The 27,280-nt window shown below is 36.3% G+C and overlaps 2 protein-coding genes across 2 annotated transcripts; one reads left to right on the forward strand and one right to left on the reverse strand.

The window, feature by feature from the left end:
* The first annotated feature begins 388 nt into the window (after window positions 1-388).
* On the forward strand, window positions 389-3,856 carry LOC112281909 (uncharacterized). Its single transcript, XM_024518934.3, has one exon. The coding sequence runs from the start codon at window positions 816-818 to the stop codon at window positions 3,636-3,638; it is 2,823 nt and encodes a 940-aa protein (XP_024374702.1). The 5' UTR covers window positions 389-815; the 3' UTR covers window positions 3,639-3,856.
* Window positions 3,857-17,669: 13,813 nt separating this feature from the next.
* LOC112281410 (chlorophyll a-b binding protein 6, chloroplastic) lies at window positions 17,670-19,520 on the reverse strand. Its single transcript, XM_024517894.3, has 4 exons — window positions 19,240-19,520; window positions 18,614-18,716; window positions 18,176-18,461; window positions 17,670-18,041 (listed from the first exon to the last, which is right to left on the reverse strand). The coding sequence occupies exons 1-4, from the start codon at window positions 19,434-19,436 to the stop codon at window positions 17,893-17,895; spliced, it is 735 nt and encodes a 244-aa protein (XP_024373662.1). The 5' UTR covers window positions 19,437-19,520; the 3' UTR covers window positions 17,670-17,892.
* Between the last annotated feature and the right edge of the window lie 7,760 nt (window positions 19,521-27,280).

Here is a 27,280-nt window from a genome sequence, read left to right on the forward strand (position 1 = left end):
TATCTTGATTTTGTATTGAAGTTGAAATAGAAGGCTTTATTGCAAATTTAACATCCATAAGGCCAAAAAATAAAAGCAATTGCACCTAAATATTAGGATCTGTACAATTTTTTGGATGCTTAATCAAAAGTTCTATTATCTCACTTGTTGTAGGTGCCATATTCTTAGCTGTTGTTTGGGCATCTATAGTAGCTACAACCACCATTTGTCTTGATATATTGAACATTTAATTTTCCAAAAAAAAAAAAAGAACTTATTCCACCTTTAGAAGCCACATAAAATCTTTTGAGTTGCCTTACAAGGCCACACTATTGAATTTTTTTTTCTAACTCAATAATTTTAGCTTCTAAGGACTTTTTTTGATCTGAAGTAGGTCATTTGTGTAGATATAATATGAAGTAATTATCTTCATTGTGGTTAAGCTTTATTTCTTGCAACTCAAGTGAGTGTTCTTCACTCTATTTTTCATAGGTTTGGAATGCCTCATACTCCAAGTATTGTGGTTAAAGTTCAAAGGCATACAACTTATTGAAAGTGCAAGACTGTTGATGCTTTTTCTTCATGTATGTTTGAAACTAAAGTCTCCAATTTGACAAAGAAATGTCCACAGCTCTTCTATATCATTGACATCCTCCTCCACTGCAATATTACGGCAAGTATGGCCTATACTCTTTTTGCACTCATGGCACTCAAGCCAATTTTAAGGTTTGGAACACTATGCTACCACCGAGACAACCGACAACTCATGAATCAACTTGTCTTCGTGTACAGGTTTGGAAGCGCTGTCCAAGTTGCCCAATATAGGAGATATATGGATGCACAATAACAATTTTAGCGGCTCCCTGCCGGCGTCATTGGGTAATGCTACCACTATCACATCCCTCCTCGTCCACAACCAGAGCGGTAAGGCATTCGGAGGTACGATTCCTCCCGAGATTGGTAAGCTGAAAAACCTCAACACTCTGGATCTCCGGAACAGCAATTTCACAGGCATCATTCCCCCCCAGCTCGGCAACTTGACTTCATTACAGAAGATGTACCTGCACACAAACTACCTCACTGGCGGTATCCCTCGAGAATTTGGTCGGCTTCAAAACATGCATGATCTGCAGTTGTACGACAACCAGCTAGAAGGGCCACTCCCGGCGGAGCTCGGAGATTGCTCTATGCTCCAGAATGTTTATTTGTTTCTGAATCGTCTGAACGGTTCTATCCCTTCGTCAGTAGGTAAACTGGCTCGACTTAAAATATTTGATGTTCACAACAACACCCTGTCTGGGCCTCTCCCGGTGGATTTGTTTGACTGCACATCACTAACGAATCTTTCTTTACAATACAACATGTTCTCCGGCAATATTCCGCCCGAGATAGGGATGTTGAAGAATTTGAGTTCGCTACGGCTGAATTCCAACAACTTCTCGGGCGATCTTCCGGAGGAAATTGTGAATCTGACGAAATTGGAGGAGCTTGCGCTCTGCGTGAATCGTCTTACGGGACGTATTCCGGACGGGATCTCCAACATTACAACCCTACAACATATATACCTGTATGACAATTTCATGTCGGGGCCACTTCCTCCTGACCTCGGACTGTACAACTTGATAACGCTCGACATTCGCAACAACTCGTTCACCGGGCCGTTGCCCGAGGGACTGTGCCGTGCGGGAAATTTGTCCTTCGTGGATGTACACCTGAACAAGTTTGAAGGCCCCATTCCGAAATCCCTCTCCACCTGCCAATCCCTAGTTCGGTTCCGCGCTTCGGATAACCGGTTCACGGGAATTCCTGATGGGTTCGGAATGAACTCGAAATTGTCCTACTTATCCCTTTCGAGAAACCGCCTCGTAGGTCCACTACCGAAGAACCTTGGATCCAATAGCAGCCTCATCAACTTAGAACTTAGTGACAATGCCCTAACGGGAGATCTGGGTTCGTCTTTGGCATTCTCCGAGCTATCGCAGCTTCAACTCCTAGACTTGTCAAGGAACAATTTCAGGGGTGAGATACCAGCGACAGTGGCAAGCTGCATTAAGCTCTTCCATTTGGACTTGAGCTTCAATTCTCTTAGTGGAGTTCTCCCTGTTGCACTTGCAAAAGTAAAAACAGTTAAGAACTTATTTCTCCAGGGCAACAATTTCACAGGGATTGCCGAACCAGACATATACGGCTTCAGCAGCTTACAGAGGCTCAACCTTGCGCAGAATCCTTGGAACGGGCCGATTCCACTAGAATTGGGTGCCATTTCGGAGCTCAGGGGATTGAACTTGAGCTACGGCGGGTTCTCAGGATCCATCCCCTCAGACCTCGGTAGGCTAAGCCAGCTTGAGAGTCTCGATCTGTCACATAACGACCTCACGGGGGAAGTGCCGAACGTGCTTGGAAAGATCGCTTCCCTCTCTCACGTGAACATCTCATACAACCGCCTCACAGGCCCATTGCCGTCTGCTTGGAGAAACCTCTTAGGTCAAGACCCTGGAGCATTTGCAGGCAACCCAGGGCTGTGTCTCAACTCCACTGCCAACAATCTATGCGTGAACACAACCCCCACAAGCACAGGAAAAAAGATACATACAGGGGAAATTGTGGCCATAGCTTTCGGCGTTGCCGTGGCATTGGTCCTGGTTGTAATGTTCTTGTGGTGGTGGTGGTGGTGGCGGCCTGCTAGAAAATCCATGGAACCATTGGAGCGCGACATCGACATCATTAGCTTTCCAGGGTTCGTAATCACATTCGAAGAGATTATGGCAGCAACAGCAGACCTAAGTGATAGTTGCGTAATTGGAAGAGGCGGCCATGGAGTCGTTTACAAAGCGAGGTTGGCGTCAGGTACGTCCATCGTGGTGAAGAAGATCGACTCTCTAGATAAATCTGGTATTGTTGGTAAGAGTTTCTCGAGAGAAATAGAGACGGTCGGAAACGCGAAGCATCGAAACCTCGTAAAGTTGCTCGGCTTCTGCAGATGGAAAGAGGCAGGGCTGCTCCTATATGATTATGTTGGTAATGGGGACCTCCACGCAGCGTTGTATAACAAGGAGTTAGGGATAACCTTGCCCTGGAAAGCAAGGCTTCGGATTGCAGAGGGGGTAGCAAACGGATTGGCGTGTCTTCACCACGACTACAACCCCGCGATAGTGCATCGAGGCATAAAGGCCAGCAACGTGCTCCTCGACGATGATTTAGAACCTCATCTCTCGGATTTTGGCATCGCAAAGGTGCTGGACATGCAGCCAAAGAGCGATGGCGCGACCTCGACATTACATGTCACGGGAACATATGGTTACATCGCTCCAGAGGCAGGGTATGGGGCAAAGCCGACAACGAAGTTGGATGTATACTCCTACGGTGTGCTATTGCTTGAGCTCTTGACGAGTAAGCAAGCAGTGGATCCAACTTTCGGTGAAGACCTGCACATTACGAGATGGGTGAGATTGCAGATGCTGCAAAATGAAGAAAGGGTGGCAGAATCTGTACTAGACTCATGGCTTCTCAGTACATCAAGCATGACAGAAAGAACACATATGCTCCACGGACTAAGGCTTGCTTTGCTTTGCACCATGGACAACCCATCTGAACGTCCTACAATGGCAGATGTGGTCGGAATTTTACGTAGACTACCTAGAGCAACAGAGGAAGTGTGAGAGTATCAGTTATCCCTTTAGGAATATTTCGCATTAAACTACGCGAAATTCCCTGTGTCTCCCAGTTCCAAACTCTAATACTTACAATCCCCAATTTTTTTCCGATTTCAAATGTAATTGCAGTGATCAAGGAGCTGAGTAAACTTACGCTCTATACTCATCACCGTCAAAATTCGTACACGATGTGTACGTATAATGGTGCTTATTTTACATATTAACGCCAGTTCCCACCAGAGGACTGTCATGTATGTCACAAACAATAGCAAAAACTAAGAGATATACACCTCAAGCCTTGATAACATCATTTGTACACATGTACGGCATGTGGTATTGCACAAATCTCCAAATATACTTACATCAGAAATAATAAATATACATTTGATTGACCACACCAATTTCTTCCATCTCATTTTTCCTTTAATGATTTATTTTACAAATAATTCAATTTCTTTCAAAAAGTATTCCTTATACAATAATGAGTCATTGGTATATTATTCACAACATCACATTTGTCAATAATACTTTGTGCACCTCACATTATATATATTTTACTTTGTCACCTTGCAAAAACATCCATACTTCATATTCTACTCATTATTAAGGAATAAGTGAAATTCTTCAGAAATTTCTTAAAAGATGGCAAAATTTATAGACTTCTATGCCATTGAGCAATCTTGATTGTTCTACGTCTATTTTTGTAGGCATGGATATACAGACATTTCTTCTTCCATTAAAACTCGTAACAAATCATTGCCCTTGCTCATAATGCTACACACTCATGTACATCCCATAACAAAGTGATTACTTCTGCATTTCACCTCCACCCTCCCTTGCATCCACTCTATACATCTACACCATATACAATTTTTAAAATCACATACCCTTTCTTACACATAAACTTCTGTCCTAGCTTCCTGTATTGCATTCTCCCTTCATATATCAATAGCACAAAATAGGTTTGAAAGCCGTTATCCACAATTACACATCCACAACCATCAACACTACAACTCCTTCCACTTACATTCACTTACCTATAATCCAGCTCCACACCACTACCACTATCCATACAATGACAATCACAAGAACTATCATGCTAACACCTAGTATTTCATTCTTTGTCACCTCATAATGTCATAAGCCAGACAGACGCATCTCAATATGGATCATACAAAGGTACTGATCCCAGACTTGTATGTAAAGAAGCTTCCATTTCTAGCAGCCCCTCCTCATATTACAATATCGTGTATGGAACAATGTCAATATTCAAGGCAACATGGATGAGCCAGATCTCCTTTGGAAAAACCTCCACTCTATATCTTGTACTATTTTTCATATAAGAAAATCACCTATTAAAGTATCAATGAGTTCAAAACCTTTTATATCTACAACACTGATTGGAAGATCAATATATTTGCGATGGTGTTCTACCAAGGTTTAGTCAACTGAGTCTTCAAGTTTTCTAAAGGTCTTGTCCTTAGGTATACAATGATTTGGATTGCAAATCCTAAAAATGCCACTAGCGCCAAATAACCTACATAATTTCATACACTCCACTACATCAGTCTTTGTTTCTCTCTCTCTCTCTCTCTCTCTCTCTCTCTCTTTGATTTCCACCCTACAACTTGGACCCTCTATCAAAATTGTCTCATCTCTCTTTACATCTCTACCCTCACCATACTCTACTTCCACTATCGTTTTTGATTTCCTTCAACTTTAGCTCCTCTAGATTTGTGCCCTTTAAAAATTCTATAAGATGAAATATGTCCTAAGATACTCTCTCTTTCTAGGATCAAACTCTTTGTTCCTTTGCAATTCTACAAAATCAACTATAATAAATTCCATTGTCATGATTATCAATAGTGTATCTCATAATATTGAGTTGTCTAAATATATTACCTATCCTCTTAGAGTCACGGCCCACTTTTGTATTGATACCCAATTATCGTATCTAAGAGCCTTTGGAATCAATACTTCAGGTTATTTATAAAAATCTAAAACATTTCAATGTTTCCCTCTCCAATCCTATCTTATATGGCATTGACACTCAATCAAAAATAGAGGATAAATATTCTTGATGGTCATCTTATTGAGTCTTCAATAATTAATATATATCTACAATGATCCATCTTTTTTCTTTATAAATAAGATAAGAGCTCTTTCTAGGGATTTTGAATGGTTTATAAAATTCTTAATTAGATTCTCTTCAATATACTCCTTGAGTTTAGCCAATATATTTTGTGATAAATTGTTAATTGGTCCAAATGGTAGTTGAGCTCCTTCTTAGAGATTAATTGAGCAATCATAGAGGTAATGTTCCAAAAAAGTATCCACATTTTTCTTTTCAAAGACATCTTGATAATTTATGATATTAGCTTAGAATGCCACTTGAAGTCTTTTTACTATTAGAAATAGGTGAGGCATAAATAATATAAGATGATTATTTTTTTGTAGCATGAAAGAAAGCTCTTGCACTTACAAATACAGGTTTGGTTGTACTAGACTTATAACTTTCTATTTAGTTAACAACACTCTTAGTTATACTCTCAAAAAAGTCAAAACTACAAGAAATCCAATCTATTCTAGGATTATATTTTCTTAGTCATAATAAACCTAAAATGACTAGATTAGAAAAAGATTTAATTATATGAAATATTATAAAGCTACTATGACTATTAGTTGTTACTTCTATAAGAAAGATTTCATGAGTAATTTATATAGAAGACAAAAGACCACCATCTATAACTTTTATATGAAAAAATTTAATTTTCTTCACTAAAGATATGCTATGTTTTTTAACAAATTTTTTATCTAAGAAACAAGCCGAGGCTCTTGAATCTAGCAAGATAGAATTTGTGCAGTTTAGGTCCTAAACTGTTAGGGACATAGTCCTTAGACCTTTCTAGAGACAAGTTTCTAGAACCTTCTAGAAAGAAGTCTCTAGAAACTTTCAGAAGATTCCTTGAATATTCTCTTAGAATATTCTTCAAAGATTTCCTAAAGATTCCCTTAGAAGGCTCTAGAAGATTCTTAGAATATTCTAGTAGATTCTAGGAAGTTACTTGAGAAGCTTTCTAGCTCTTGGGTAGTTGCTCAAGAAGCTTCATAGTTCTTGGGAAGCTTCTTGATGCGCTTCCTCATAACCATAGGCCAGTAGTATTTATAGGAGTCGAGGCTGAAGAGTTCTTCAGTCTCGACAACACACCTTTTGAAGCTCTAGCTCAATTCTCTTGGCGTTGCTTTTGTACTCATCTGATAATCTAGTTCTTGTCATTTCTTCTTGAACTTTTTGTTTAGATTTCTTGTTTGTATTTTTGGTCCGTGACAGTTTGTCGAGACTACCTTTATCTTAATATCAGAGCTGAATCGTTCTTGTTTGAGAGCGGATTACCCCTCTTCTTGAAGGTATTCTAGCGCTTTAGGGGTTGTGGATTACCTTCCTCTAAACTGATATTTTCTCAATCACAATATCAGAGCTTAGTTCTTTGAGGCAGAGAGTGGACAACCCCTTTCCTTGGAGATACTTGAGCGTTCTAAGGGTTGCGGATTACCCTCTCTTCGACTGATATTAATTCCTTCTTTTTGTTTAGCATAGCTAGTAAAAAAGACTGTTAACATCGATTTCAGAGCTTTGCCTTCTTGATAGAGTGCGGATTACCCCTCTTCTCGAAAGCGTTGAGGCATTTTTAGAGGTTGCGGATTATCCTCCTCTAAAACTGAAATCGTTTAGTGTTTTTTTTTCTTTTCTCCGAGTAGGTTTTAGTGACAGGTAGTGCTACAATTTTCTCCAAGAGACTTAGGAATTTCTTCTTCTCTCAAAATTTTAATCCATCTATTCTCTAAATATGGAAGTAGACCAGATCATAGACAGTGCATCTCCACAAGTAGACAATAGAGTGACAACGCTTGCAGATCTTCAAGCTCTTATGAATAGTGTACGAAAGGAGATTGCATTTCTTCGCAATCCAAGTAAAGAACCTCAAATTGATCTAGTGACCGAAGAAGCTAGATGCAAAATTCATAGCCTACAACAAGAGATTATTCGATTGAGAGAAGCAAGACATGTGTCACATACGACCCCTATAGATACTTCAAGGATTAGTACGAAAGAACCAAAAGTGAGTATGTCAGACAAGTTTGACGGAACAAGAGCCAACTTCCGAGGTTTTGTGCAACAAGTACGGCTTTACCTACGCCTATACCCTTCTCGTTATCCGAATGGATTTACCCAGGTTGCTTTCATAGGTACTCTTCTATCAAGAAATGCTCGCTCTTGGTTTGCTCCACTATTGGAGAAGGATTCTCCAATATTGTATGACCTAGAGGCTTTCATAGAGAGACTTACTGCTACGTTTGGAGATAGCGATCGAGAAAGAGTGGCTGAAAGAAAGATACAAAATCTGCGACAAGGATCACGTTTTGCTGCAATCTATGCTGCAGAATTTCAACAGCTTACATGTGATCTTGATTGGAATGATAAGGCGTTCATGACACGATTTCGATATGGACTGAGAGATGATGTCAAGAACTTATTGATCACCATGCCTAAGGCGGATACTTTAGAAGAACTTATATCTCAGGCAATTATTTGTGACAACTGCCTCTTTGAATTACGACAAGAAAGACGATCATGCTGGAGAAATGATGGAGCATTTGCTACATTTTCAAAAGGTCCAGAGAATCACTCCACAGATCCTGAACCCATGCAAATTGATGTGATACGTTTCAAATCCCTCACAGCTGAGGAAAGGAAGCGACGGTTTGAACAAAACTTGTGTTTATATTGCAGAGAAGCGGGCCATAAAGCTGTAGATTGTCGGAAGAAACAGAAGCCTCAAACAACAAGACTCAGGAGTACAAGCATGCAGGAAAATAAGGACGCCCAGCCACAATAGGGACCATGCGGCTGGACATCTCAACATCCAAAATTAATCAAGGTCCCTTTCTCTCAGCTCAACCTTCAGATTGTTTTATGGTACCTTTACATCTGGGTATTCAAGAACTACAAGTTGATGCTTTATTAGACTCGGGTGCATTCGCTTGCTTTATAGATGAAGATTTTGCCAAGCTTCACAATATTTCTCTTGTAAAGAAACTTAAGCCTGTCCATGTAGAAGTCATAGACGGACGACCATTGTCTTCGGGCAATGTTATCCATGAAACTAAACCATTGAAGGTACGTCTTGAAAACCATGAGAGCAATATTGTGTTTAATGTTATCAAGACCCCTTCATGTCCTATCATTTTGGGACTATCTTGGCTTGATAGATATAATCTATGGATAGATTGGAAGTTACGGAAAGTGACATTTCCAACAAATCCTTGTTTATAGGTGCAAGGGCTTTCATGAAGGAAGCCAAGCAAAATACACCTCTAATCATCTTTGCAACTACGACTCGAGAAGATGCAACTCCGACTTTAGTTATTCCAAAGCAGTATGAAGAATTCAAAGATATCTTTGAAAAGAAGAATGCTGATATGTTGCTAGAGCATCGACCCTATGACTGTGCCATTGAATTGCAAGAAGGAGCACAACCACCTTTTGGACCAATTTACAATTTGTCGCAGACGGAGTTGACTGAGTTGCGGAAGTACATTAACGAGAATCTAGCCAAGAACTTCATCCGTCATTCGAAGTCGCCAGTTGGGGCACCAATCTTATTTGTGAAGAAGAAGGATGGCTCACTACGGATGTGCGTGGACTATCGAGGTCTCAACAAGGTGACAAAAAAGAATCGCTATCCACTGCCTTTGATCTCTGGTCTTCTAGAACAACTTGGGCATGCAAGGATCTTTACAAAGATTGACCTAAGGGGAGCTTACAACCTTGTGCGAATCAAGGAAGGAGATGAATGGAAGACAGCTTTTCGAACAAGGTATGGCCATTTTGAATACAATGTCATGCCATTTGGTCTTACTAATGCTCCAGCGGTCTTTCAACACATGATGAATGACATCTTTCGAGAGCATCTAGACGATTTTGTTGTCATCTATCTAGATGATATTTTGATATTTTCTAAGAACGAAGAAGAACATGAGAAGCACGTTCGTCTGGTACTCAAAAAACTACGGGAGCGAGGACTCTATGCCAAATTGGAGAAGTGTTTATTTCACCAAACTGAGATGGAGTTTTTGGGATTCATCGCGACTACGGAAGGCTTGAAGATGGACCCAAAGAAGGTGGAAGCAATCATGTCTTGGGAAGTTCCGAAGACGGTTAGGGACGTACAATGTTTTCTTGGATTTGCTAACTACTATCGGATCTTCATCAAGAATTATTCTCAAGTTGTTGCCCCCCTCACTCGGTTAACGTGTAAGGATAAGCTCAAATGGGGACCTATCACAGAAAAAGCATTTCAAGATTTGAAGATGGTATTTACTACAGCTCCAATCTTGGTACATCCGGACTTTACAAAGGCCTTTTATTTGGAGACAGATGCTTCGGATTTTGCTTTGGGAGCTGTACTTTCACAGATGGGCATAGATGAGAAGGTCCATCCAGTTGCGTTCTATTCTCAAAAATTCTCTGCTGCTGAGATCAACTATGAGATCCACGATAAGGAACTCCTTGCTATAGTAGATTCTTTCCAAGAATGGCGCCACTTTCTCGAAGGAACTGTACATCCAGTGACCGTATATACGGATCACAAGAATTTGGAGTATTTTATGTCGGCTTGGGTTTTGAATCGGCGTCAAGCTCGGTGGAGTATGTCGCTATCCAGGTTCGACTTTGTTATTACTTATCGGCTTGGGAAGCAACAAGGGTTGTTCGATGCATTATCAAGGAGATCATATCTTGCGCCAAAGGCTGGAGATGCAGCATTTGATCAACAGTGCACGACATTGTTGAAGCCAAAGAAATTTCGGCTCAACGCAGCTATTGTACCAATTGATGCTGACTTCCTCGACCAAGTACAGGCCGCAACCATTGAAGATTCTCTAGCCCTTGATATCAAGCAACATGCTAGTGATGATAAATTCAAGATGGAAGGAGATCTAGTATATTTCGAAGAGCGGTTGTATATCCCAAAAGGGCCAACACGACTCCGAGTTCTTCAATCTCGTCATGACTTTCCAGCTGCGGGACATTTTGGATTCAATAAGACCTTGGAACTTATTTCCCGCGATTTCTGGTGGCCTCAAATGTGGAAGGATGTGAAAGATTTTGTTGTATCTTGTGACATTTGTTCAAGATCCAAAAACCCTCGACATTGGCCTTATGGACTTCTACAGCCATTGCCTATTCCGCGTCGACCATGGTCTTCGGTTTCCATGGACTTTATTACGGATCTACGACCATCGAATTCATTTGACAGCATTTTTGTTGTCGTAGACCGGCTTACAAAGATGGCACATTTTCTCCCTTGCAAGAAGACATCGTCAAGCGAAGACACAGCAAGACTCTTTCTTGATAATGTGTATCGATATCATGGTCTACCAGATGATATCGTATCGGATCGAAGAACCCAGTTTGTGTCAAAGTTTTGGAAATCTCTTTTTGAAATATTGAAGGTGGATATCAAGCTTTCTTCGGCATTTCATCCTCAAACGGACGGCCAAACAGAACGGGTGAATCAAGTTTTAGAGCAATATTTAGGTTGCACCATCAACTATCAACAAGATGATTGAGTCGCATATCTACCGCTAGCCGAGTTCGCATTTAACAACACCCTTCATGCGTCAACTCAACAAACGCCATTCTTTTCCAATTATAGATACCATCCAAAGCTTGACTTATGGAGTTCGTCAACGATTAACAACCCGGCAGCTGAAGGATTGGTGAAGGAGCTTTCGCAGCTTCAAACTACATTGAAGCTTCAATTGCAAACTGCCCAAGAATCTTACAAGGCGTCCGCGGACAAATTTCGGAATCAGGCACCTAAATTCACGATTGGAGACAAAGTTTGGCTGCTTCGACGAAATATTAAGACCAAGCGGCCATGTGACAAATTGGACTATCGGAGATTGGGACCATTTGTTATCCAGAAGCAGATCAATCCTGTAGCGTATCGTCTGGAGTTACCAGCTACTATGAAGGTACATCTTGTCTTTCATGTTTCTTTGTTGGAGCCTTATCGAGAATCGTCTTTTCCTGGAAGAGTACAATGTCCACCACCTAGCATAGAAATAGAGAACCACGAAGAATACGAGGTGGAAAAGGTCCTGGATTGACGACAAAGACGGGGTAAATTAGAATACTTTGTACATTGGAGCGGTTACGATATTAATGAACGAACATGGGAGCCGGCCGAAAATCTCACGAATGCGCCGCAAAAGGTACAGGAGTTTCATCGACGATATCCTTAGAAATCCAAGCCGGTTCGACGATAGCTTCTTACTGAAGCTTGCTCATCCAGAAAATAGAAAAGAGGAGAGAGCACCACCAAAATCCATAGTTGATGTAGTCATTCTCTCCAAGATAGCATAGAACTTTGTTAGTAGCCCAAGTTTGTTCTTATTGTTTTAGCCTTTGAATATGGATAGCCAAGATACTATACTTGTCATGTCATCTCAAGCAACTAGCTCACGAAGACGACCGCGAGATGAAGAACTGCTTGCACCACGACGACGTCGAAGGATTCCGAGTAACAGATCGCTGGTGATTGTATTTGAGGTCGAGCCTGCCTACAGTGGTCAGCCAGAAGGAGTGTTTGCAAGATAATTTCACAATGAAGACACGGAGGTCCATACTTGGTCAGAAGTTGAAGGCGTGGGTCACTACCGTTGGCTTCAAGGACCATTGAATCACTTGCCTCGTGAACAATAATTGGAGTTCATAGCAGAGGTTATGCGACAGATCTTCATTTTCTTGCATTGGTATTGACTGACGATAACATTGCTTCTCGGAGACCTCGAAGCTAAAAGAGGAGGTGATGTTAGGGACATAGTCCTTAGACCTTTCTAGAGACAAGTTTCTAGAACCTTCTAGAAAGAAGTCTCTAGAAACTTCCAGAAGATTCTTTGAATATTTTCTTAGAATATTCTTCAAAGATTCTCTAAAGATTCTTTGAAGATTCCCTAAAGATTCTTTGAAGATTCCTTTAGAAGGCTTTAGAAGATTTTTAGAATATTTTAGTAGATTCTAAGAAGTTACTTGAGAAGCTTCCTAGCTCTTGGGTAGTTGCTCGAGAAGCTTCATAGTTCTTGGGAAGCTTCTTAATGCGCTTCCTTAGAACCATAGGCCAGTAGTATATATAGGAGTCGAGGCTAAAGAGTTCTTCAGTCTCGACAACACACCTCTTGAAGCTCTAGCTCAATTCTCTTGGCGTTGCTCTTATACTCATCTGATAATCTAGTTCTTGTCATTTCTTCTTGAACTTCTTGTTTAGATTTCTTGTTTGTATTTTTGGTCCGAGACATAAACTAACATCTATTATAAAACAAGGAGGAGATATTAAAAAAAGAATAAGACCTTCATTAGGTATTGTACAAGGTTCCATTTCTACAATTCTTAATGTATTTGGACAAACTTATTTTTTGACATACTACCTTTTGAAATAGCCATATTTCTCATTTTGTAGTTGTGTTGCTTCTTTCGACAATGTTGAGCACTGTGCTTAAGTTCTCCATAATATGAAGACAATCCTTCTTGATGATAACAAATCTTTTTTTGCTCAATAAGAATTTTGAAATGTATTGCATCAATTTATATATCTTCTACTTCCAAATATATGTATTGAAAAGATATTGATATTTCCATTGAATTTTAAAAATATTGAGGTTCAATTGTACGACTTTCAAATTGAAATTCAAAAAGTTGATTGTTACATTTCACATCAAAATCAATTATTTGATTCAATGTTTGAATATCAAATTGAGCATCAATTTCTTTACTTCAAATTATAATTTGTAGGAAAATTAGCTAATCAATGCAATATCATCTTACTTGATATTAGTTATAAAAATTTTAAATTATAAGATATATAATCTTACAGATTGATAACCTTATTACAAAATACAAATCTTCTTGGTTGCAATAAAAATTCCATCATATTTTTCATACATAGATCAAAACTCTGCCAAAAAGACCTCTAAGGTATCAAATATTAGATGTTGTCGTTTGAAAAAATAAAATAAAAACCATGATAATGTTGAAATTGAAAGTAATGTTCTAATAAACTTGACTTAAGATTCTTTAGTTGGATAGTATTGGAGGTTGAAGTTTGATCACTAATTGTACTTATTTGATGAATCTTTGAAACTTTGATCTTGTACCATCAAACTTTGTGGACAAGGCAATTCTTGATTCTCTAATACTAAAAAAATATTCTAATATAAGAAAAGTAGCATGATTTGGTACAAATATTGAAGCATCTCTAATCATCTTTATATCTTCAATTTCTATCAATTCTATTGCTTCTTGTGGTAGTATATTGAGTTCATGCATTGCAAGTATTAACTCCCTCAATTGCTCTCACATTTGTGCCATTGCTCTCTTCATTATAATAATCTCAGCCATGATAATACTAGAAAAAAGAAGATGTTTAATATCACTCAAGACAAATAGAAGAGAAGATTTGAAAAAAAAACAAAATACTAAGAATAATATCAATTTGAAGATGATAATCTATAATTTTTAATATGTTTATGTCTTATCAAAGAAAAGGAGTAATCTACTCTTAATTAAAAAAGACAAATCTTTACTATTATAAGTGTATCCTTGTCAATCTATCAAGGACAAAAACTTGAAAAAAACAAAAAAATAAGTAAATTTTTTTTCAAAGAAAGATGAAAAAATAGAAATAAAAAAGTATATATATTAAAAAGAAACTATAATAGCTATTACCAAAAGACAAGAAAACTAGAGATCCCTAAAATTTGACTAAAAGCAAGCAAAGAATTGAGAAGAGTGAAAAAGACTTCATTCTTGTTACTATATATTATCTAACTAAGAACTACGTGGCAACGTTCTATAGGACCTCCAATACATGTCCAATTTGCATGACATATGTTTTAGCTTGCAAGACAAGTTTCCTATTTGTACGCCACATGATTAGCTTGTGCCACAAGCTATCAATATGTAGTACATGTAGCTAACTGGTTGGCCAAATGTTCAATCTATCAATCACCTATAGTCATGTGTAAAGCTAAAACCCTATCAATATAGCTTGTAGGAAGCTTCTCTATAAGATATTATCAAATTAATTTACTTTTATTTACATCTATTTATTCATATTATCTAAGTAATTATGAGAATAAATATATATGTCTGTGACACAATTATTCATACATGCTAATATGTCTAATATCTTTGGTGGCTATTTTATTTCATTTCATAAGACATGTATTAGCCTTAAAATTCACTTCATAATCTTGATGTATCATTTTGCTAACAAAAAAAAAAAAAAATTGGCTAATCCTTCAATATGCAAGATGTCATGTACATACTTTGAATGTTGTTTGAAAACTAAAAAGAATTCTTATTATTTTCTTTGATGGCAAGTTTGGTATCCATGTCTAAATAGATTTTAGGGCCTTGTGGTAGATTTTTGTGACTTCAAAATTAACTTTGATTTCCTATCATGTGTTAAAAAGTACTAAAATTGATGTACCATTCTTTGTCACTTATAATAACAAATAATATAGCAATAAAAACAAACTCATTTTTCTTTAAATCTTTCATGTCTATTGTAATAGCCGGCTCTTTATAAAAAGTCTTCTTTTAACTTTTTTGACTTCTTATCTTTCTCTTTGGTCTAACATACTTTCTCATAGTAACCTTTCTTGCCACAATAGCTATATTTGGTATCATTTTTGTGATTATGTAAATACCTTGTATGAATATAAGTATGAAAATGTAACTTTGGTTTTTTTTTCATAGCCAAAGCCATCTTAGAGATTGATTCCACACTCTTCTTATAAGACTCTTATTGCAATAATTGAGCCGTGATTATAGTTAATATTAACTTGATAGAAGGTTGTGCTTCTAACAATGCCAACAAAGTATTGTATGACTTTAGAAGAATCCTTAATAATGCCATGACAAAATGTGTGTCCAAAACTTTCTTTTCAATTAAGAAAAAATTACTAAGCCATCTCTCTTAATTTACCTATGTGTGTTACAATGTTATTACCTTCATTTATTTGTACAAGCTAGAATTTAAAACTTAAGAACAATATACTTGAGATATTTTTAACATTGTATATTTCTTTTAGACTCTGTTATGTAGCCTTTGTGCTTATTTCTTTCCTTATTATCATGAACTTAGAACCAAAAGGATTTTGACAAATTACAAATAGTACTCGCTTCTCTCCATCTTCCCATTTCTCTAACTTTGCTAGATCTATAGGCAATGCAATCAATTTCTTGTATTTTCTACATCCAACCTTCTACAATCTCTTATCAATTATAATAGATCTAATCTTCTCCTTCCAAAGGTGGTAGTTGTCTCCAATAATATATCTCTACAATACAAAATTCTATTACCATGATGCAAGGAATATGCTAAAGATAGATAAAGTATTAGGATTTAGAAAAAAATATTGGAAGGGTGTAACAATGGAGTTAATGTGAGGCATATCATCCTCCTACACAATCTTTTACATGAGTATTTGTAGAAGTTCTGAATTTTCTCAAAAAAACCAAAACCAGGTTGAATAAGTATATTATGCTATCACCAGTACTCTGAATTTTAAGTCTAAACTTGCAAAATTAAGAAAGATATTGCAATTTTGAAAAGGAGATGATACATGGGATTCTAAACCCTTCCAAAATTTCTTAAGACCTTGGACTTTTCTGCATCCTTAGCCAATTTGAAAATTCCTCGACAAGATTTCATGGCCACATGTTACACAAAACTTCCAAGTGTCTTTGCCCAACATATACTCTCACACATGAAAATGATATTCTGCCACTTCTTTCTCTCTGTTCATGTTCTTGACATTCAGTTTTCTTTAGAAAAAAAAGTTTGTTAGAATAGGTGAATACTTTTTTTTCCCTCACAATCAATGCATAACTAACTCCAGTTGTACCAATGTTATTCCATCACATTTCTTCCATCGCTCGTCTCATCCTACCGAATATATTGTTACACATGTTTCTCTTTCTTTCACAAACATTTCTCTTATACAACAATTAATATCATTCGTATGATATTGTTGTTATCACATTTGCCAATAATACTTTGTGCACCTCACATTATATATATTTTGCTTTCTCACCTTGCAAAAACATCCATACTTCATATTCTATTCATTATCGAGGAATAAGTGAAATTCTATAGAAATTTCTTAAAGGATGGCAAGATTTATACACTTCCATGCCACTCAGCAATCTTGATTGTTCTACGTCTATTTCTGTAGGCATGGGTATACAGACATTTCTTCTTCCATTAAAACTCGTAACAAATCATCGCCCCTGCTCATGATGCTACACACTCATGTACATCCCATAACGAAGCGATTACTTCCGCATTTCACCTCCACCCTCCCTCGCATCCACTCTACACTTCTGCACCATACACAGTTCCCAAAAACACATGCCCTTTCCTGCACATAATCTTCTGTCCTGGCTTCCTGTGCTGCATTCTCCCTTCATATACCAACAGCACAAAATAGGTTTGAAAGCCGTTACCCACAATTATACATCCACAACCATCAACGCCGCTATCACTCAAAAAAATCATCGTCCCTGCTCATGATGCTTCACACCCATGTACATCGCAAAACGAAGTCAAAACTTCCGCATTTTCACCTTCTCCCTCCCTCGCATCCACTCTACATTTCTGCGCCATACATAGTTTCCAACATCACATGCCCGTTCCTGCACATGATCTTCTGTCCCGACTTCCTATGCTGCTCTCTCCCTTCATATACCAACAGCACAAAATACGTTCAACGCCCGTTACCCGCAACCACACATCCACAACCATCAACACCACAACTCCTTCCACCTACATTCACTTCCCTGCAATCCATCTCCACACCACCCCTACCATCCACACAATGACAATCACAAGGACTATCATGCTAACACCCAGCATCTCATTCCCCATCACCTCGTGGTGCCACAAGCCAGACAGACGCATCTCAACATAGGTCGTACAAAGGTGCTGCTCCCAGTCTTGTGTGCAGAGAAGCCCCCGTTTCTAGCAGCCCCTCCTCATATTACAATGTCGTGCATGCAACAGCCCCAGCATCCGAGGCAGCATGGACAAGCCAGATCTCCTCTGGAAAAACCCCCACTCCATACCCTGCACTACTGTTCGCATGACTTCACCGCCTACTGAAATGTCGACGAGTTCAAAACCTTCCCCATCTACAGCACCGATCGGGGGATCAATATGTTCGCGATGGTGTTGTGCCATGGGTCAGCCAAGTGGGTCTTCAAGTTCTCCAGAGGTCCCGTCCCTGGGTATGCGATGGCCTGGATCGCGAACCCCAAGAATGCCACTAGCGCCAGACGACCTGCACAATTCCACACACTCCACCGCGTTAGTCTCCCTCTCCCTCCGATCCCCACCCTGCTGTCCGGACCCTCTGTCAATATCGCCTCATCCCCCTCCACATCCCTGCCCTCACCACACCCCACTCCCGCTTACCGTTCTTGATCTCCTTCAGCTTCAGCTCCTCCAGGTTCGCGCCCTTCGAGAACCCCATAGGATCAAACGCGCCCCCGGGGTACTTCCTCTTCTCGGGATCCGACTCCCCGTTCCTCTGCGACTCCGCGAATGCGATCGCGATGAACTCCACTGCCAGGATCACCGGCAGCGTGCCCCACGGTACCGGGTTGCCCAGGTACGTTGCCTGTCCTCCTGGGGTCGCGGCCCACTTCTGCGCCGACACCCAATTGCCGTATCCGAGAGCCTCCGGAATCAACACTCCGGGCTGCACACGCCAACCCAAAACATCTCAGTATGCCCCGCTCCAACCCCACCCCACATCTCCAAACACATTCCCTCCCCCTCACGAACACCCACTCCCGCAGCCCTGGACTGCGCTCCTCCCATACCCCCGATCCTTCATTCCCCACTACTCACCACTGCAAGCATGGCCCACCGGGCGTGGATGAGCTCCGACTCCTTGAACCTCTCCAGATTCTCCGGCACCTCTCCCAATCCCAACGGATCGAACCCGAAGTCTCTGCATATCATTCCACACTTCTCGTCAGATTCCGCCTCTTACCGACACACCACATTTGCATCACACATTGCCACTATCACCAGTCCCGCTTTACCCCGTTGCCTGCCCAAGCTTGATCTTTCCCATCGGGAATGCAGGGACACTACGCATTCCTACCCCTCGCATCCTACGTCGACCGCCTCCGACGCCAAACAGTTCATCGTATCCATCGTCCCCACTCTCCATCTGTACACCTCGCCTCTCCACGACCCACCTTCACATGAAAATAACCCTAATTCTAACCCGTCACCCCAGCAGCGCCAAGTCCGCCCACACCAACTACCCACCCCTCATTGTCCCCATTCCGCACACTCATGTACAACCGCTACACACACCATCATCCTCCCAACCACGCCGGCAACCTGCATGCTCGCGGTACTCGTCTGATCCCCAGGGCACCATCACAACCCCATCACACAATGCCACGGCCCCACCCACGCTCTCTACATTCCACTACCGCCACTGCAAACACTTGCTCACGTACCCCGGGGCGGATCCGTCCAGGTACGAAGGCCGGGGGTTGCCGGGCAGCCACTCAGCCATGCACACACGGCTGCCGTTGCTGCACCCCAGCATGGACACGGAGCTGCATCCGCTGAAGAAGCCCGACTTCTGAGCGGCGGCGACGCCAGTCACCAACCGGGTCGCCTGGGCAGCAGCGGTAGCCATTGCGGATGCCATTCGTCCCCCTCCAAAGCTCCAATGCCGACACCGTCCAACGCTTCCGCCGATGCAAACCACACTGTCAAGTGTTACCTGAGCTCAGCTCCGCTACACTTCCAACGCCATCAGACAACTCCATATTATCCCCATGGGTGGTGCACAGATGGGATAAGGAGCTCGGGAATCAGGCGGCGTCGCTCCCATTGGTCGCCCCGGGATTGAAGCTGCGTCGCGTTGCGTTGCCGTTCCACAACAAGGGCGATCGCTCACCTCCATGCTGCGTTCCCATTGCTCGTTCGGCGCTCTCTCGGCATCCATTCCCCTCTCACGATTGGAGGACCCGTCTGTCCTGTCCATCCGCGAGGTTTCTCATCCGTTCGGGTTTTCGGTGTCGGCCTCGGGCAATCCCCTTAATCCCAGAGCCGTGCAGAATGAGCCCCTGGACTCTCAACCTCAGCCTACCTTCCATACTGTATGAGGTAGACAACCCATTTCCAATAAGTTAAGCATTGCAGTGTATATCCAGTACGTGTAAAAATGGTGGAAAAACACTCCGTCAGAGGGAAATAGAAATCAGAAGTATCCTAATTGTTTTCACACAATTTGGTCCATAAATGGAATTTATATAAATGTTTTAGCTGTAAATTCATTTTGACATATAAGTCAGCTTAATTTTGATCGGTGTGTTGTGGTGACATGATTATATGGTGAAAAATAAAAATATGGGTGTTATTGTAGAGGAGTCTAGAACAAATATTTAGTAAAAAAAACAACAATAAATTATAAAAGGTAGTAAAATGTTTAGTCTTCATGCTGCCTTTTGTAGAAGGGACTTCTATTTACTTTGTAGAGGCATAAAAGAGCCAAATCAAAGTAATTTTGATAAAAAAATTGATATAGGTATATTTAAGAGAGAATTAACAATAGATTAAAGCAAAACTTACCTCAAATTATCAGAAATTGATACCCAGAGAAGACCAATTGTTAACCTAGGTCTATATCAAACCCTAAGGAACAAAACCACACACCTTTGGCGATTCAAGGGTTCTTTTGCTATTCAAAGAGTAAGATTTGAGAGCAAACTAGTATCAAGGATTTGAATCTTGAAGAAAGAAATCCTCAATATACTCTTATGTCACTCAAAAAAAACTAGAAAGTCATTCAAAGTTAATAATATACTTAATAGGTTTAGATTTTGAAAAAATAAAAATATGATTAAAGTAGGGATTTTTAAAGTTAATAATATACTTAGTAGGTTTAGATTTTAAAAAATAAAAACATGATTACAAATTCGAAGATTTTGTGAATTTTGTAGCGTACTAATAGGTGAAATTGAGTCAACTTATTGTTAAGCTTATTGTTGTACTTGTTGTGAATGTGTGTAAAATATTTGAGGTCAATCAAGCAATTAGATTGAAGCATATGGGAGTTTTGTAGGTTATGGTCTTAAATGGTTGATATTTACAATGAGTGAGAGACTTTGTGATTTGGTAATATCTACCAATTTAATTGAAGTAAAAATTGGTGAGAGCAATTTAGACTTAAATATCTACACACAATCCAAATTTCAGAAAAAAATGGATAATTTAGCAAGGAAAAACCTTTATTGAAAGATAAACTTCTAAGTTGGAGAAAGAATGTAGCCAACAATTGAAAGGATTTGGGATCTTTTCTTGTAATTGGTGTATGCAATCTTCTTCACAATTTTTATACTTTTTGTATACTTCATTGTTACAAGGTATACAAATTTTGAGTCAAAATCAATGGTTTAATTATTAGTTATTAATTTTTTAATCTACTATAGAATTGTTAAGGATTATTTAAGATTTAAAGATTGATTAAAAATTGATTAAGATTGATTTAGGATCTAAAATTTAGTTATGTTATTTTTAGATTTGATTAGAATTTAGGATTTGTCTAAAATTTGATTAAGATTTAAGATTTCGTTTGAATTTGATTAGAATTTAGAATTTTATTTGGATTTGATTAGAGATTGATTAGGATTTGATAAAGATTTGATATTGGTTTCATTAGAATTTTATTAGGATTTGACTTAAGATTTGATTAAAATTTATTAGAATTTTAATTAGGATTTAATTTAGGTTTAATCCAAGATTTTGTTTAAATTTTAGTTAAGATTGGTTTAGGATTTTATTAAGATTTACTAAATATTACATTAGAATTTTATTAGAATTCAATTAAGATATCTATTTTTGATGTTTTTTTATGATTTTGATGTTATGTATATTTTATTAAGATTAATTTATTATTTCTTTATGCTTCTTTTTTAAATTCTTGAGACTTCTTTTGGATTTAATTAAAGATTGATTAGCATTGATATAATTTAATTGAAATTTATTTAAGATTTTATTAGAGTTATTAAAATTATCTTGTTGCAAGTTCTATTTTTTCTTCCACAGTCAAGTGTTGAGTGCATTCTCAAGTAGACTTCATGTAATACAACATTGGTGATCGATTCCAAAACTAAAAATCCAACTTTTATAAAACCATGATGTATAGCATGTAATTATGCTATCATATTTTACCTAATTTTGTGTTATTTATGGATGTAAATGTATAGATGAAACAATGAAAATTCAAACATCCAATTGCAAGTAATCCACCATGTTTGAATTGGATTTTTTTCCACCATTCTTATTTATTCTTGCATATCTCCAAACAATATTTCACACATCTTTTATTTTTCAATTTGTTCCAATAAGTCTCTGATTTGCCAATACATAATCAATTTTTATATATGTACAATTTCAATAATCCAAAAATTCAATATCAAGTTTGATTTCATTAATAGGACTATAATAAAGAGTTCAAAGTTGTAAGAAGCCTTCAACTATGCCATCTAGTCTTATAAGTTGAAGGTACTCTCAGAAGAGGAGAAGTTGTGGTATATTATTAATCTCACCATCAGATCCATATTTGAATCAATATCTTTTAATACCGACCATGTGTGAGCTAAAAATCCTCCCTACCTACTTTAAGAGAAAAAATAACTATACAACAAGTTTGAAAGATAACAAAGACTAATTGTGTGATTATTTTAATGGATAGTTAATTAATTAAGTGGTTGTAGTTCCAACTCTCTAAATAATACCTTCTAAGCAATGGTTATTATTTGAAGTAACTTAAAACAAGTGATAAAAAATAAAATAAGAAAAGAAAAAAAATGAAATATAAATAACAAAATAAAAGTAGCCGAATGAAAAAAAGAGAGAATAAGTAGCTGGATAGAATAGTGTAACTAGATGAAAATAGTACAATTGGATGAAAATAGTATTATTAGATAAAAATAGTAGTACCAAATGTAATAGAACTATTAGATAAAAATAGCATAATTGAATAAAAATAGCATAATTGGATAAAATAATATTATTGAATGGAAAATAATACTATTGAACAGAAACAATACAAAGCAGCAACAACAAACCTCTAGCATGCAACAATAGCATCAAAAAAATCTCTTAACTTCAAACCATTATATCTTTTCCATTTCAACTCCAAATTTCATGATTCTTTCATCCAACCTTATTGATTTTTCTCTTTCCTACATAATGAAAGATCTAACCAAAAATAAAATTCTAATAATAGTGAGTTCCAAGAAAACTAGCAAAAGCATAAAATAAGTAATTTATAACATAAATTTGTAACAATAAAAATACCACAACTCTTTGGTGTCTCAATAGGCCACCTTTACTAAAGACTCAAACCAAAGGTAGAAGAAAGAAAGATAAAGAATATGGCTTTGAGAGGGCCTTATATACCCAAGCCCTCAAGCCTTTTATTAACAATTATCTTGCCAATAACTTACAAGTAACAACTAATTTGGAAGCCTTTCTATTAATTAATCCATACAAGTGGTATAATTTGCATGTCACTTCTATTAACCCATATGTTCAGCACCATTAGTCATTAAGAGGTGAATGTACACCACCCATGATCTCCAACCAATGCCATTTGTGGAAAAAACTAATAATTGGTGTCTACTTACCACAATGTGATGATAAATCTTTATGGATATCAATCAATATATAGGTTTTACTTCCTTATAACTTAATCAACCAAAAACTTATGTAAAACAACTTATTAACTTTTGAAAGGAATTAGTTAATAGCTGACTTGATTTTTTTGTTGTGGAAATAATAGTTGAAAGATAGAATAGCTCTCCATCTTCTTCTTTCACCATCTTTTGTGGCTTCAAGAGTAGAATAATTATTTATCTTCTTCCTTTACCATTTCTTAAGGCTTTAAAAGATGGAATAACTTTCCATTCTTTTTTTACTATACTCCTACTATAATTAATTCTATCTTTTCTAATAACCTCTATTTTTTTTAAATTAACAAATAATTAATATTATACCTTATCAAAACACCAAAAATTACCTAAATAAGATTTTGGTGCATAATTTATGGCTTATATTATATAAGAATGTACTCAATTATAATAGATTCAATTGCAACTCTTTTTATGTCTATCACTATTAATACAATTGTACTTTCAATTGAAGACTTGCATTTCAAAGCTACTAGGATCATTGTACTTCTGATAAAAGATTGAATTATTCCTCATATCATAAATCTTTCAAATCCTACATAAATTTGGATCAAACTTAAGAATCTATATTAGTGAAGTTTTATAAATTATAGGCTATCTTTCAAATAATACTTCTACAATCTACAAAAGGATTAAAAAGATGATCATTGAAGAACATTTAAGAACCATCAATGATATCATTAGATAACTTGCTAAAATAGAGGTTATCATCTCAAACAAAGAAACAATTAACATAGTACTTACAAGTCTTTCTATTAGCCAAAAGGTCTTTAAAAAAATGACCTTAAGAAGAGAAAATACATTTTTTTTAATAAATTCAAAAACTTTCTTTGATAAGAAGATGAAATATAATTTAAAAATAAAGTACAAGAAGACACCAAAGATGCTTTGGTGGCACATCATGAAGCTTTATATACATTAAAGTTCAATTATATCAATACTTATGGATGATTCAATAATCAACCAAAAAGAAAAAATTACTCTAGTTAATACTTAAAATATTAAGGTTAAAGATCCAAAATATAATACAATCAATCTCAAAACTATAAATCACACTTTAAAAGCTTGAAAAACATATCCACAACAAATGCGGCACTCCTTTTAAGAATTTTAATAACTTCAAACTCAAAAAACTTTACAAGAAGATTAGAAAACTTGAAATTGGCATAGAAATCAACACATTACAAAGTCATCAAAATAACTTGGTTAATTTGGTAGAAATTACTTTCTAAAAATGCCACAACTTATTCTTTGATGATACAATTCTAACTATTGTCTTAATAGAGAGAGTTTTCCTTAAAAAATGCTGGGCCTTTAGCTACTACTAATCGCTCAAATAAGTTGCAAGTTTATAAAGCAAAAATTTTATTTATAGCTTATCCTTACAAAAAAATTTATATCAAATACAAAAGTCTAGGATACACAAAAGTTCTCAAGATATGATTAAATATCCTAAAACCACTTCTATTCTTATAGGAATCCCTTCTAAATATATATTATCTTATAACTTTTAGTCTATCCATCTAATTAGACTAAAGCTTTTCTATAAGTTACCTTATATATTTAATTACTTCTACAAAAAAAATTCAATCATAAATTCATTATAAAACTTTAGATATCATCTAATTTTTAGTAAGTGTTAAACATATCAATTTTTAGGCACCCACACATTAATTCCATATTTCAAAAATCCAATATTCAAATACTATGAATTTTTTATGTGTAATTTTTTTAATATAGTCATCTATATTTATAGAAATTTTGAGCCAAAATATCAAGAATATGGTCCAAATCAAAACTTCTATGAAAAAAAATTACTTATAAATTTGATTTTTGAAGAATTAATTTCAAAAAATAAAATTCTTTTATTCTAAATTAGAATTCATCAATTCTTTAACATAAAATTTAGTTCTTTAAGTCAATTTTTTTTAAAAAAATTCTAATTATTGAATACCTTCCTATAATTCTTTATATGCTTAAAAGTATAATAATAGATATTAAATGCTTTCTTATAACTTTCTATATGCTTAAAAGAATAACAATAGATATTAAATTTATACCCTAACTTCAAAAAATTATATCTCTTCCATCCAAAACTCAAATCACATATTCTATTTACTTAATTTCTAGCTCAAAATCCAAGATTTATTAATTCAACCTCCAAACTTTGAATGAGTTGCCTTGTCTCAAATGGTCCGCCTTGCCTTTAATGGGCTGCCCTAAAGTGGTTCCAAACTTCAATGTAGTCTCAAACAATATCTGAAAGCCCATTGGCCATGACTTTCAACCAATGAGAATGAATTCTTCTATTCTTCACCTTATCTATCCACATGAGATGGCCTAGGAGTCAAAATATTATACTTTTGATACAAAAGCCCTTTTAAACTCCTTACTAATAAATCCTACAACTTCTATTTTTAATTACAAAACTTAAATTATAAACTTAAATAAATTAGATAAGTATTTTATTTTATTTTATTTTTAATTATAATCCAAAATTTTATAAAATTTCATATTATTTTTATATATTATAATATTTTCTAATACAACACTATAATTCTACAAATTTACACTACAAAAGCTACTAGATTAAAATACACTTTAGATTAGCAAACAGACTCAAGAGTAAGTGCTTATATTACAAGTAATATTTTTTTTATTAAACTTAATAGATGGATCTAGATCTATTATAACTATAGCTGGAGAAAATATTCTTCTAATTATTCGACAAAAAATTACAAATTTGGAGAAAAATAAAGCTTTGGATCAAATTTATTACGTACATGGTATAATAAAAAAAATCTTCTTTGAACTAAAAAATAAACCAATGCAAGATATCACAACTTCTTTGAACCTTAAAGCTACTAGATTTTTTTAAAATCAAACCAATATAGAGTTTTTTCTACAGAAAGCAAAAAAAAAAAAAAAAAAAAAAAAACAACTTATATAAACTTGATACATTGTTTCTTATTTATACATCTCTACAACATAATAAATTTGTAGTTAATATAAGTATTATATTTCAAATTAAAATAATAAAATTTTGGCACAAAAAAAATAGCACACTTAAATTTTAGGCCCTACTACAATCTTACTCACCATGATATGATTACATGAATGTTTACTTTACTTCTCATATAAACAAATTGCCAACCTTGAATTTTATAGAAATAACATTGTCATCTTTTACTTAAGGCAAGTCCCACACCAACAATTTGATTACTTGAATTATTACACTCTAACCTCTGTAAATCCTTTTTAATTAAATCTTTGATCAAATCTTGTTATTTTTTTACTTTTACTATTCAAAAAGATCACAAATATGCTTTCTTTTAAAAAATAAATTAAACATTTTACATCTTCATAAATTTCAAAGTTTTGACAGAAAAATAAACAAACTTAAAAGTTTCAAATCTTAGAAGATATTGTAATAATGAGTACCTATTTTAAGAATTAAAAATCAATTGTTTAAATAATGGAAATCAAAAGGAACTTACAATTACAAGAACACCACAAAAAAAATGAAATAGTCAAATATAAAAATTGATATATATATATATATATATATATATATATATTTGGAATAAAAATATCAATTTATTAATAAAAAAATATTACTAAAATAGAAAAATATATCTTTAATTAAATCCCATATTGACCTTTCTATCATATCACTCTTTTAAAATTATTCTTAGACAAAAAAACCTCATACCTTTCATATTTAATTTTTTTTATCTCTTTAGAATAATTGCATTTGAAAAATGGATACAAATTATAACTTAAAGTTCAACGC

The sequence above is a fragment of the Physcomitrium patens genome, chromosome 4 (assembly GCF_059467195.1).
Source record: "Physcomitrium patens ecotype Gransden chromosome 4, ASM5946719v1, whole genome shotgun sequence".
NCBI classification, from domain to species: domain Eukaryota; kingdom Viridiplantae; phylum Streptophyta; class Bryopsida; order Funariales; family Funariaceae; genus Physcomitrium; species Physcomitrium patens.

Bases quoted from the DNA above. Each gene is read 5' to 3' on its own strand.
- LOC112281909 (XM_024518934.3), top strand. From the start codon at position 816: ATGCACAATAACAATTTTAGCGGCTCCCTGCCGGCGTCATTGGGTAAT.
- LOC112281410 (XM_024517894.3), bottom strand. From the start codon at position 19,436: ATGGCATCCGCAATGGCTACCGCTGCTGCCCAGGCGACCCGGTTGGTG. The intron at 18,717-19,239 runs GTACGTGAGCAA...AATGATATGCAG, and splicing joins CTGGACGGATCCGCCCCGGG to AGACTTCGGGTTCGATCCGT. The intron at 18,462-18,613 runs GTGAGTAGTGGG...TGGCGTGTGCAG, and splicing joins GGTGGGCCATGCTTGCAGTG to CCCGGAGTGTTGATTCCGGA.